The sequence below is a fragment of the Dreissena polymorpha genome, chromosome 5 (genome assembly GCF_020536995.1).
Source record: "Dreissena polymorpha isolate Duluth1 chromosome 5, UMN_Dpol_1.0, whole genome shotgun sequence".
NCBI classification, from domain to species: domain Eukaryota; kingdom Metazoa; phylum Mollusca; class Bivalvia; order Myida; family Dreissenidae; genus Dreissena; species Dreissena polymorpha.
In genome coordinates, this window is record NC_068359.1 from 20,794,828 (window position 1) to 20,808,735 (window position 13,908).

The 13,908-nt window shown below is 35.0% G+C and overlaps 1 protein-coding gene across 10 annotated transcripts in view; it reads right to left on the reverse strand.

Moving 5' to 3' along the window:
- Positions 1–13,908, reverse strand: part of LOC127880865 (pleckstrin homology domain-containing family G member 5-like) — a 228,986-nt gene that overhangs the window by 134,989 nt on the left and 80,089 nt on the right. For 2 of the 10 annotated variants that reach the window (XM_052428329.1, XM_052428328.1), the window contains exon 2: positions 1,303–1,865. The exons of 7 other annotated variants lie outside the window; for them this stretch is intronic. In XM_052428329.1, the coding sequence (XP_052284289.1) occupies positions 1,303–1,413 (111 nt within the window). In that variant the 5' untranslated portion in view covers positions 1,414–1,865. Of the gene's footprint in view, positions 1–1,302; positions 1,912–13,908 lie in introns of those variants that run through there. One more of the 10 variants, XM_052428330.1, reaches the window with a different exon arrangement.

Consider the following 13,908-nt stretch of genomic DNA (forward strand, 5'->3'; position numbering starts at 1 on the left):
ATGATATTTGTGAGGAAACAGTAATGCTGAACATTTACCATGCTCTTAAATAGCCATTATATGCATCTATTGACAATTTAAAAACCTGAAAATTATAAAGCGTTGCAATGCGAAACAATTTAATAATTTGGAGAGTCCTGTTGTTGTCATTATATTTTGTGAAACTACGAGGATTGCTTATATAAAGTATAAAATACATGCTTGAATGTATCAGGAAGGATGGCCAAGTGGTCTTAGTGGTAGACTTCTTACTCCAAGACTCCATGGGTCAGTGGTTCGAGCCCTGCTAAGGGTTACTATTTTTCTGTTTTTGTTAATTTTATTCTTTATTTTTTACTGGCGCTTTTTATATCTAATGTTTACATTTATCAATATAAAGCATTTAATGACAAACTTCAGAACATGCCAAAATCTGTGAAAAGGCCCCTTTAAGTGTCTAAAAGCTAAACAGGAGCCACACTTTTCCCCTTAACTCTTTTGCTATAGACTTCATTTAAACAAAAATGTCATGAAATCCTTAAGTGTCTTCCCTGATTATTATGTACACAGGATAATCTGGGACTACACTTAAGGCACAGTTCAATGAATGAGATCAAGGATAGCGAATGTCTTTTTCTGTGCAGTTCTTAGCTGCATCACATGCAGTACGGAATGTTAAGCGGAGTTTTCGCCAATGGAAGAAATGAAGTGTATTCATTCGTACCTAGCCGCGGGATGCTTTATTTGAATTTTATTGGACACTAACAAAGGTCAGGTAAGGTGAAAAGCTGGCTTAATACAGCTACGCCGCAAAAAAGAGATGTCCATTCTAAGATAAATGTCTTATTCCAACTTCACATAATACAATCTTTGAATGATAATTGATACAATACTGCTGATTAACACTTGATTACAATAGCTGCAACCATAACCAAATGATTGCTTTGACCCCTGAGACTTCTGAATAACCATAAACCACGTTCTATGCATGATGTTTAACAGTGTTTTTTGTGTTTTTAAGTTTCAGAATGGAACTGCATGGGGCCCTTTGGATTAGGAAAATCACCTCTTTTTGACTGTAATTGGGATATTCATGTTATTGTTCTTTTTGGCTAACAAATACTTTAAAAACTTGAGAATGAAAGTGTTTCACATACTATATAAACTAAGGTGCAACTAAAAGAGCAGTAAAGGGAGATCAACTGAATATTGCCATTGATAGGAAAAAGGGCAAACCTTAATTGGAAATTTAACCTTTCGAGATTTGGAATGAGGCACAATTTTTGCCCAAAAGTTGACAATTAAACAAGTTACAATACCAACCTTTTTCATGGGCTCGAAGCAATTTTCTGGCAAACTCATGCTTCGATTCCTGCGGGGATATCCATGAAATTTCTTCGATTTATGAAATCCGAGTGCCCCTAACACATCCATTTTTTGCGTGAAAAGACTTTTATTAAGCCACAATTTACAAAACGGTTTTTGTAAAGTTTTTTAAGGCAATTTCTTTTCAGTATCTTGACAATTTTCTTTCCGTTTACGTTGAATGCATCCACCTTAATACGCTTTTAGGAACGAATCTTACTCTTGGATGAATTCATTCACAGTTTGCTTAAATTACTTTTTCAATGATGACATGACATATTCAATATGTCTGGACCTAAATCGGCATCCCCCGCTGTTCATACAAACTTTGTGTATTCAATCAAATATTATCACAATATAGTTTATCTATCCTAATGACTTCCAGATAGCATGTTGCTTCTCTAATACATCCAAACAACATTTTCTTTATAATAATTAATGCACAGGCACAATATATTGTACATCATGTTGTTTTTTTTACACAATATAATAATCCAGTTCTTGAATTTCCCAGTTGTTTACTGCATAAACACACAAGTACTCTAAACACATATTCCATATTTCATACTTAAAATGGTCCCAGCGAAACAGTTTTAAATAGATAAGATTTTAAACAGGACTTTAAATCCACAATTATAATGAATTTCTCTTAAAATGCTATGAAAAGACCATAAAATATAAGTGGTTCAATTTTCCAGCAATTAATTGCGCTCATCAAATGCTTGTCTACAATTCTAACCAACTATGCATGCAACATTTGCAACAGTTTGTTCTGGAACAATTATTGTTAAACATTATACCATCGCCAAAACACAACATGTTTTATGACATTTCATTCTTAAGGAGATTATGTCCTTTAAAAAACAACCAGATATTTTGTAACAGCATGACTTCCCTTGAACAAATATATATATTGAAAGATATTCCTGCATTCAAAAATTGCCTCGCTTGAATAAAAACAGAGTCAGATTTCAACATGTATATTTCCATTAAAAAACTACTAACTGCACTTGTAATTCAATACTAAGGATCTAAACAAGATTTTTTCCCACAAAAAAACTACAGAAAAAACTAAATGAATAAAACCCCTGACTAAAATCATTGGATTACTTCCCCTGAGATAACAGATATTAACAAGTATTTGTCAACACAATAATTAACACAAGTTTACACATTCTGATCTTATTTTATAACGACCCAGGATACACTATAAAAGTATAACAGACACTCATGCCAACAGAACACATGTTTAAACACAGGGAAATAGACTATATATACAAGACAAAGGGCCGTAATTCAGCTTAAACTGGTCCCATTCACTATTCCTGTCTTTGCAATCATCTACTTACTGATAAGTTGAAAAAGCTTATTTCAGGCTATAATCAAAGGAGTGGAAAATCACGTCAAGGGTCATAACTCTGCCAAAAATTGTCACAGCCCATCCCTTACTTCACGGTCATCTACACATTGAGCTCATTTAACAGTGAAAGTTTGAGCACAATTTCCACCTCAAAACTTGGGGAATTACTTACATCCGTATGTAAGACAAGTGCAATTCTTACTGTCACATAATGGTGGCATAAAAACAGTCGATTAAATAAAATGTAAGTACCATTCTTTCAAAAGAATATTCCATATTTTCAGCAAGATAAATACATTTTAGTAATCCTATTTTCATGTTTTTGTCCAATGAGCACATACTTTTTATGCCTTTAAAACAATATAATTATTTTAAATGAAATATTTAAAGTATTTGTTATACCTTGAATTACAGCATTCACACTAACCCACTATACAAAGAACTTTGCAAAAACTTCTTTCTACTTAATATTTTAATTCCAAAGAAGTAAAAACACTGTCTTTAGATACTGTTCTAGTTCAAGTCTGCAGTGTAACTTTTCTTTGCAAAAAAAAGAAGTCCAAAAAAATCCATATTTTTTTTAACAAACATTTTGTTTGAAAGCTTGACAAATTAATGCACATTGAATTTCAATATGCAACGCTCTTTATAGCTGCGGGTTTTCTCTCCTTATACTATTGTTAACTGTAGCGACCCATTGAACACGAGGTTAAGAAGCCTTCTGATACATCGAGAGTGTAAATACCCCAGGAATGTGCAAAACAACCAAATGAAACAACAGGGTTCATGTATTCTTAAAGCAAAATATAATTCAATAAGAAGCTACAAATAACCAGTCTGACATGGTTTCTGGACAACAGAGTTTACATTAATTAGGACTTTTTTCAGATCTTTGAACTATGAAGGAACAAGAGCACCGCATAACGGGTGCCACGCTTGGTTGCAGGTGCAGTTTTTAACAAGAGCACCGCCTTGCGGGTGCAGACCGCTCATCTATTTTCTTTTTAAAGGTGAAGGGACTCTCATTTTCAACCACAAAGGAGGAGTGGAGTGAAGAGGGGTGTATAGTGTGGGGTTGTAGACATTTATTACATTATCTTCCAAAAAGCGAAAAAATAAATAAAAAAAAATCGGGGGGGGGGGGGGGGGGGGGGGGGGGGGGTGGGTTTGGGTGCGATGGTTGGACGGTATTTCAAACATAACCGTTTTAAAAAAAAAAAAATCAAAAAAAAAATTGGGGGGGGGTGGGGGGGTGGGGGGGGGGTATAGTGTGAGGGTGCGGTGGTCATTTTTGAGATGATCTTAAAAAAAAAAAAAAAAAAAAAAATTAGGGGGGGGAGGGGGGAGGGGGGGGAGGGCACGGGGGATGGTTTGGGTGAAGTCTATTGTGGTATGTCAGGTAAGAGTAGTTTCATCAAAGTATCAATCAAATCTAATCATAAATAAAGAAGTTATGGCAATTTTAGCAAAATTTAATAATTTGACCTTGAGAGTCAAGGTCATTCAAAGGTCAAAGTAATATTCAAGTTGCCAGGTACAGTAACCTCATGATAGCATGTAAGTATTTGAAGTTTGAAAGCAATAGCCTTGATACTTCGAGTGGATCGAAACACAAAATTTAACCATATATTAAAAGTTACTAAGTCAAAAAAGGGCCATAATTCCGTAACAATGACAACCAGAGTTATGCAACTTGTCCTTTTACTGTACCCTTATGATAGTTTGTGAGTGTTCCAAGTATGAAAGCAATATCTATGATACTTTAGGGGTAAAGTGGACCAAAACATAAATCTTAACCAAATTTTCAATTTTCTAAGTATAAAGGGCCCATAATTCCGTCCAAATGCCAGTCAGAGTTACATAACTTTGCCTGCACCGTCCCCTTATGATAGTTCATAAATCTTGCAAGTATGAAAGCAATAGCTTTGATACTGTAGGAATAAAGTGGACCTAAACACAAAACTTAATCAAATTTTCAATTTTCTAAGTATAAAAAGGGCACATAATTCTGTCAAAATGCCAGTCAGAGTTACATTACTTTGCCTGCACAGTCCCCTCATGATAGTTAGTAAGTGTTGCAAGTATGAAAGCAATAGCTTTGATGCTTAAGGAATAAAATGGACCTAAACACAAAACTTCACCAAAATTGTCAATTTTCTAAGTATAAAAAGGGCACATAATTCTGTCAAAATGCATGCCAGAGTTATCTAACTTTGCCTGCCCAGTCCCCTCATGATAGTAAGTAAGTGTACCAAGTTTGAATGCAATAGCATTGATACTTACTGAGAAAAGTGGAACTAAACGCAAAACTTAACCAAAATTTTCAATTTTTTAAGTATAAAAAGGGCACATAATTCTGTCAAAATGCACGCCAGAGTTATCTAACTTTGCCTGTCCAGTCCCCTCATGATAGATAGTAAGTGTACCAAGTTTGAATGCAATAGCATTGATACTTTCTGAGAAAAGTGGACCTAAACGCAAAACTTAACCGGACGCCGACGCCAACGCCAACGCCGACGCCGACGCCAAGGTGATGACAATAGCTCATAATTTTTTTTCAAAAAATAGATGAGCTAATAAATGAAAGCTTGTCAGATTTTTTTTTTTTTTTTTTTTTTTTTTTAGAGGTCACAGTGACCTTGACCTGTAGAACTCATCAAGGTGCAGCTTCATGTGAAGTTTCAAAGTTGTAGGATGAAGCACTTTGATTTAAGAGCCAATGTTCACAACCTTAACAAAATGTAAAGGTTTTAGCACGACGCGGACAGCGGACGACGAGCTGGCTATGACAATGCCTCGGGTTTTTTCCGAAAACAGCCAAGCTAAAAAAAAAGATCAACCAGGCACATTAGCACATTACTGTCATTAGATGTGAAGTTTGAGCCAGATGCAACCAAACTTTAACCAATTTATGCCTAGTGTCCAGATAAAAGGCCTTGGCAAACAGCGCAAACAGCGTAGACCCAGATGAGACGCTGCATGATGCAGAATCTCATCTGGGTCTGCGCTGTTTGCTTTAAGGAATTTCTCTAAGAGTCCACTAGGCTTAAATGGGTTAATTAAAGAGGAGTTCAGATGGATGGACAGCAGACAATGGCTAGGCTTAATGCTGCCCACTTTGTGGTGGCATACAAATAGTTTGAGAATATTTTACATAATTCAATGTTGTATTGCTCCAGGACATTAATCTTTAGAGGCTAATACGGTATTACATTTAAAAAAATAAGATTATCTTCTAAGTAATATTGAAATGATTGCGGTAGGTTTAGCAATATAAATACTCAGCAAAATAGCTACTTTAATAATTATAAAATTTGTTTCGAGTATACGCCTACACTTAAACATGCTTTATAATGTTATCAATTTTCCTTGTGCACTTAATAATTCATAAAGCATATATTACGTTACTAATGCATGTATGTAAAATGTTGTACTAGACAAGCATATTGAATCTGCACAAGGACGAAAAATTTTGCCAAGACTGGCTTTTGTTTTTAAAAACTTTCTTTACAGATCTTTTTCCACAAAAGCAGAAAGTTTCGTCCCTGATAAGCTTCAGTGTGTGTGTTAATCTGGGACAACACTTTAGGAACATGCATTTAGCTAGTTTTACCAAAGCAAGGCTTATATATTTCTCTTAGTTATGAATGATATCTGATTTTTATAATTGTAATTTTTAGCTTGGCTGTTTTCAGACAAAACCTGCGATATTGTCATAGCCAGCTCGTCGTGCCGTCCGCCGTCCACCAGCGTCGTGCTAAAACCTTAACATTGGCTCTAAACCATAGTGCCTCCACCTACAACTTTGAAATATCATATGTAGATGCACCTTGATGAGTTCTACACGCCACACCCATTTTTGGGTCACTAGGTCAAAGGTCAAGGTCACTGTGACCTCTAAAAACAAGAAACCGTCGAGAGGGGTGATGCTCCCCAAAGTTGTTTTTTTTGTCACAATATTGCACTATATATTCAGATAAAAGGAAACGTCTTGGCATAACTTTGGACAAAATAATATGATGGATGGTTTAGCAACTTTAAAATTTCAAAGGGCCATAACTTTCTAAATAAATCATCTAACCAGAACCCACTAATAACATGCGCATCTCCTCAAGGTAGTTAAGCTTCCCATAAAGCTTCATTGTATTCCAATTCAGTAGTTGGGGAGAAATTAATAGCCCGGACAAGAATTGCACTATATGTACAGTTTATATAAAATAAATCAAAGGGCCATAACTCTGCGAAAAATCATCCGACCATAACCGGCTAATAATATGCACATCTCCTGTTGGTAGTGAAGCTTCCCATAAAGTTTCATTGAATTCCCGTAATAAGTTGCTGAGAAATAGCTCAGACAAGAATTGCACTATATGTACAATGGAAAATTTCAAAGGGCCATAACTCTGTGAAAAATCATCCGACGAGAACCAGCTGACAATATGCACATCTCCTCTTGGTAGTGAAGCTTCCCTTAAGTTTCATTGAATTCCGGTCATTAGTTGCTGAGAAATAGCCCGGACAAGAATTGCACTATATGTACAGTTAATGGAAAATTTCAAAGGGCCATAACTCTGTGAAAAATCATCCGACCAGAACCGGCTGATTATATGCACATCTCCTCTTGATAGTGAAGCTTCCCATAAAGTTTAATTGAATTCCGGTCATTAATTGCTGAGAAATAGCCCAGACAAGAATTGCACTATATGTACAGTTAATGGAAAATTTCAAAGGGCCATAACTCTGTGAAAAATCATCAGACCAGAACCCGCTGATAATATGCACATCTCCTCTTGGTAGTGAAGCTTCCAATAAAGTTTCATTGAATTCCGGTCATAGTTGCTGAGAAATAGCCCGGACAAAAATTGTGCCAGACGGACACACGGATGGACACATGGACGGATGGACAGACGAAGCGGCGACTATATGCTACCCAAACATTTTTTTGGGGAAGCATAAAAAAAATCTGACAAGCTTTCATTTATTCAAAACTGCACCCGCAGCCGAGCGTTGGCACCCGTTATGCTGTGCTCTTGTTAAGATCTAGTCCCTTAAGTCCCTAAACTTCTTCAATGTGGAACTCTTCTATTACAGTATTAAACCAAACAAAACATTCAATTATTATGTAGACTTCACACATTCCATAAGTCCCAATCAAAACATTGGAGTTCTCAATCCAAACATTAGAGACTATTTGTGTTTGTAGAGGAATTAACTGGACACTCATATCAAATATTAATCCACTTGACACCAGGTGTACACAACATTCAGAAGTTAGTCCTTTATGACTTTGAAAAGAAACAATCCCCCTAAATCTTCTTTTGTACTTTAACTTTTAATGCTAGAAAATATTACAGTATGCTTAGTATTTGTACACACTGAAAAAAAAGAAAACACTAATTTCTTAGAGATTAAATAACTTTAAAATCTTGCAGTAACTGTCCATTTGCAGTCATTTAATTTGTATATTAACAAGGATAAATTAAGAACACAAGAATATGAATCTACTTGTGTGTGCCTCTTTATATTTTTTATGACTATTTAGCTCATACTTATTCCCTTTTATACATATAACAAATGGGAAGCAATTATCACAACCAGGCCCGAAATTATCACATCAGCCTACTGCATCTTGTCAACCAACTGCTCCTAGCTTAGATACAAGCAACATTTAGATACCCCCCCCCCCCCCCCAGTAACATACGCCTTGTTTTGACTAAGTATCATTTTTAACAATAGTGCAACTGTACTTAACATAACAAACTCTTGTAATGACTAGAACGTAATTTGTAGTATTTCATATTAACAAAAGTGCAACTGTTAACTATTTCCATAGCAAACACAAATGACTATAACGTAATTTGCATTATTTCCAGAAGCCAAATTAGTTATTATAGCAGAGTGCAAGGAAACCCAGAGCAACCAATATAATCTTATTATATTCAAGTTTTTACAGCTTTATTTCCAATCCTCTTAGATACTGATGAGCAGCAAACAGCATAAAACCTAAACAGGCTGAGAGTTACTCGCAGGCTGTTTTAGTTTTATGCTGTTTGTAGATAGCCATCTTCACTTTGCCTCTGAGTGGGAAATGGTTAAAGTCATGCAAGGTATTGTGGTCTCATCAGCAGACATCATACCTCCTAACCAGACTGCCCGAATGTGCAGGCTGGTATGGAGTTACGCTGGCTGCTTATTGCATAAGACCCATATTGGTATGACTTGACTCATATAACAGTACATCCTATATATAATTACTTTTTTTTTCATATGTGTGATAAAACAAGAGCTGACTCCAGACATATGCCCCCGAAAAATGCTTTTTAGAAAACCTAAACGCATATTTCAAAACCTTACCGCGGACCCTAAGCTCAAGGTCAAGGTCAAATTGGTCAAAATTTGTGTGCGTATGGAAAGTCCTTGTCCATATACACATGCATACCAAATATGAAGGTTACATCTAAAGGTATATAGAAGTTATGAGCATTTTTCGAAACCTAAACACAAAAGTGTGACGGACAAACAGACTGACAGACGAACAGTGCGACTGCTATAAGCCACCCTACCGGGGGCATAAAAAAGAAGAAAGATATTCTAAAATACTAAATGTTCATAATATTATGTGAAAATGACCCTTGAAAAAAAATAGCATATTTTTTCTGTAGAAATGTGTCCGAACCTAACATTTACTGTAAATAAACAAGACATATTTAATGAATGACCTTGCTCACTGATCTCTTGGGTCTATTAGCGATTGATTGCTGTCTTCGTGTCTCATTACTATCCTGTGTACTAATATATGACTTGATAGTAAAACCATATGAGCCTCCTTTGGAGAAAACATGGCTTAAATTGTCCGCAGAGGATAATCAGGAACAATAATTCATAAACGTTCATGAACGTGTCTTAAGAACAGTTCAGGAACTTTTTGAGAACCATTCATGAACAGTTCCTGATTGGCTTGAAGTGTTCATGAAATCATGAACAACATTTCACATGGGTTTCAGCACACTCATTAACCCTTTGCCACTTAGATACCTATTTTGACGCATTTGTGGTCCTTTAGAAAGTTACATTTAATTAAAAACCTTTTTAACTAAATTCAAGTTTTAAAGGCTTCACTTTCAAAACCTTAGCTACTAGCTGATGAGCAGCAAACAGCATAAAGTTAGAGTTATTCGCAGGCTGTTCTGGTTGTATGCGGGTTGCAAAAGCCGTTTTCACTTTGATTCTTATGGGGAAAAGGGTTCAGCTCAGTTCTTCCAGAACATGGCTCAATTGGATGTTACAGTTTAAATCGTCAAAGACATACTGTCAACCGTTCTCAGTTTTCTATGTAACATAGTTTTTAACAGTGCTTACATATGGGACTGTTCTACTTAACAGACAGTCTGTTTAATCTGGTCATTATTCCATATTGATCATATATTATGCTCCCAAATATATACAGCTTGGTCAGTTAATCCTTATAGAAGATCTTAAAGGCTTAAAATAATGAAATGTTTGGTTCAAGGTTGATACCAAGACTTTGCAAAAAAAATAAATTCTCTAACAATGGCTGTTTGCAAAACATGCATGCCCCCCAAATGGGCTGTCAGTTATTGTGGCAGCCATTGTGTGAATGCGTTTTTTTTGTCACTTTGACCTTAACCTTTGACCTGGTGACCTGAAAATCAATAGGGGCTATCTGCCAGTCATGATCAACGTACCTATGAAGTTTCATGATCCTAGGCCTAATTATTCTTGAGTTATCATCCGGAAACCATTTTACTGTTTCAAGTCACTGTGAACTTGACCTTTGACCTAATGACCTGAAAATTAATAGGGGTCATCTGCCAGTCATGACCAATGTACCTATGAAGTTTCATGATCCTAGCCGTAAGCATTCTTGAGTTATCATCCGGAAACCATTTTACTATTTCCAGTCACTGTGACCTTGACCTTTGACCTAGTGACCTGAAAATCAATGCCAGTTATGATCAATGTACCAATGAAGTTTCATGATCCTAGGCCAAAGCGTTCTTGAGTTATCATCCAGAAACCATCTGGTGGATGGACCGACCGACGGACGGACCGACCAACATATGCAAAACGATATACCTCCTCTTCTTTGAAGGGGGGCATAATAACCTAATAAGCTCTCTTTTTTCAACAATACATAACAAATAACTTGCCAAATTCTTGCTTTTTGCTTACATAAAACAGTCAATGCAAATACATTCTGAAGGTAAATCTTTGACTGATATGCTTGAATAATGTCAGCTTCACTGCCAAATTATTGTAATTCTTGTAATGCCCTGATCAAGGTATGTATAAAACAATGGCATCCTTTTGACATCTGACCTCTTTCCCTCAGAAAATTGTAAGGTTCCAGGGCTGCTTATTGTAGAATATAGGGTTAAACTGCACTATAATACACATGTTACACTTACTTACATCACAAAAAACTACAATTTATCATCTTTATTTATGCTTTACATGAAAGAGTCAATTAAAACCACTATTTCCATGTGGAAAACCCCCAGGGTCATGTTTAATCTAGAATATACAGTAATAGCGCTATGTATATTACAAATTGAACAATTACTTAAATCACTATTTCATAGTCAACATAAAAAGCATCTGTAGAAACAATAATTTATTGTCAATATTTAAGATCTTATCTCCATGTAAGAGTCCATTACAGCCATTTTACAAATTGAACACTTACTGAAATCACTATTTCATAGTCAACATCAAAAGAGTCCCTTAAATTAACCACGTTTTACTAACTCATTACATCCATTTAAATCCAGCATTTGAATCACAAAATATCTGTATCTGGATCTGGATGTGTATGTCGAAGACACCAATTTTGGCTTTTATATATAAAAATAATATAATAATGATTGATACAAAACAGTACACTGCATCCACCATTTCATGTTGTTTAAATTGAATTTACATCAATATTTATTAATCACTACCTTCATTTCATACCATGGTCACAAATTGCACAACCTCTACTTTATCACACTTATACCTGTATACCTGTACCATGGTCACCAATTGCACAACCTCTACTTTATCACACTTATACCTGTATACCTGTACCATGGTCACCAATTGCACAACCTCTACTTTATCACACTTATACCTGTATACCTGTACCATGGTCACCAATTGCACAACCTCTACTTTATCACACTTATACCTGTATACCTGTACCATGGTCACCAATTGCACAACCTCTACTTTATCACACTTATACCTGTATACCTGTACCATTGTCACCAATTGCACAACCTCTACTTTATCACACTTATACCTGTATACCTGTACCATGGTCACCAATTGCACAACCTCTACTTTATCACACTTATACCTGTATACCTGTATATAAATCCTAATTAGCCTATAAACATTTATACTCTTAATACATCAGAATTTAGATTAAACTGATTGACTATTACATCATGCTCCTGAGAGTGAAATCTTATATATGTATTCTATTACATCTCAATTCACGATAAACTATCCTTTATTAACACTCTAACATCAAAATCAAGAATAAACTCTCCTTTATTGACTCTATTACATTAATTGTAAGCATAAACTCTACCATATTGACTCGGTTATGTAACAGTTCATAATATTAAAGTCACTTCTTATAACTGTAAAATCAGAATTCATAATAAAACAACCTGTATTGAATTAAAAGATAATAATTCAAAATGAGACCTCCAATATTTACTATATAACATAACAATTCAGTATAAACTTATAAATTCATATTACATCATAATTTAGAGTCACCTCTTCTCCATTGACTATTAAAACCCCATTCCAAAATTAACTCTCCTCTTTTGACTACTATATCACACTTCACAATATTAACTCTCTTATATTGACTCTTTTAATATCAAAATTCAGAATACACAGACTTTTCTATTGACTCTAGTACATCACAGTTTAGAATTAACTCCTCAGTATTGACTCCATTACATCACAATTAAGAATTCACTCTCCAATTTTGACTCTTTTACATCACAATTTAGAATAAACTCTCAAGTATTGATTCTATAACATCATAACTCAGAATAAACTTTTAAATATTATTTCACATATACTTATAAACTATTCCAATTACTGTTATACAAGCTCATACAATGGCACTTGTGTCCCATGTTGTCAACTGCAACACATGCACGGAAATGATTTCTTAGTTCACCATTTCGTGCCAAAACCAGTTGCATAAGTCAACCATTCTCATCATGTGCAGTACTGGGCTGCCACTTGCAATGTGGACAACCAATGAGTTCTTAATGCTATACCAATGAGTTGTTAATGCTATAAACCAATAACCAGATTTGCACCATTAACATTTCAAAGGCAAAGGCTATCCATATATCACCCCATTGGAGCAAAAATGTACCATGTGCTTTCTAATTTCAATGTCACATGGTACCTTTTTTCACCAATTGGGCGAATTATACCCTTTTGATTGCTTTGTGACTGCCAAGCAAAGTCTGCTTAAATGTGATTCTGCAATGTTGTCTTACTGTTCAATAACATCTATGAATATTTAAAAAGGTCTCATTATTAGCTGCCATTTGTTGATGGATTTTTTTTCAGCAGTTTGAAATCGAATCTTTAATATGTTATAAAACTTGGCAATCATTTTCCAATCTGAAACGCTTAAGCCTTTTCCCACCAATAAGCTGTGAGCTCTTTATCGCCCCAGAATCATTGAAACTGATCATTTTCACATTAGTGATGTTTGCTTTCTTACAGTTAAATGAAATGCTCCCAACAGCGCAATACTTAATTCTGTTGTTGTTGTTTTTTTTTTGCTAGCTTTGTAATTTATTTCATTTTTGGGTTTTGTTTTTGGATTTTTCGTTGTATTGATTCTTTTCAGAAAACATTCATTCTTGAAGTGGGAGATAAGAATTTTAAATTCAGATTAATCTTAAAAAGGAACTGTCTAAATATGAAGCTAACCAAATAAAAAATTAAACAAATTTATCTTGATTTAAAGGGATGAACTGAAACTTGGCTCAAAATTACTCAGATTATAATAGTATAGACATGAATAAACTCATCAACTGCCAGCGTTATTGTAACTTCATTTGTGTATGATGTCTGTATATGGACAAAACATTTCAAACAAAGTGTTAGTTAAGTTTTGAAATAATGTTTCAGGAACAAGGGAGGTAATTAAAAAA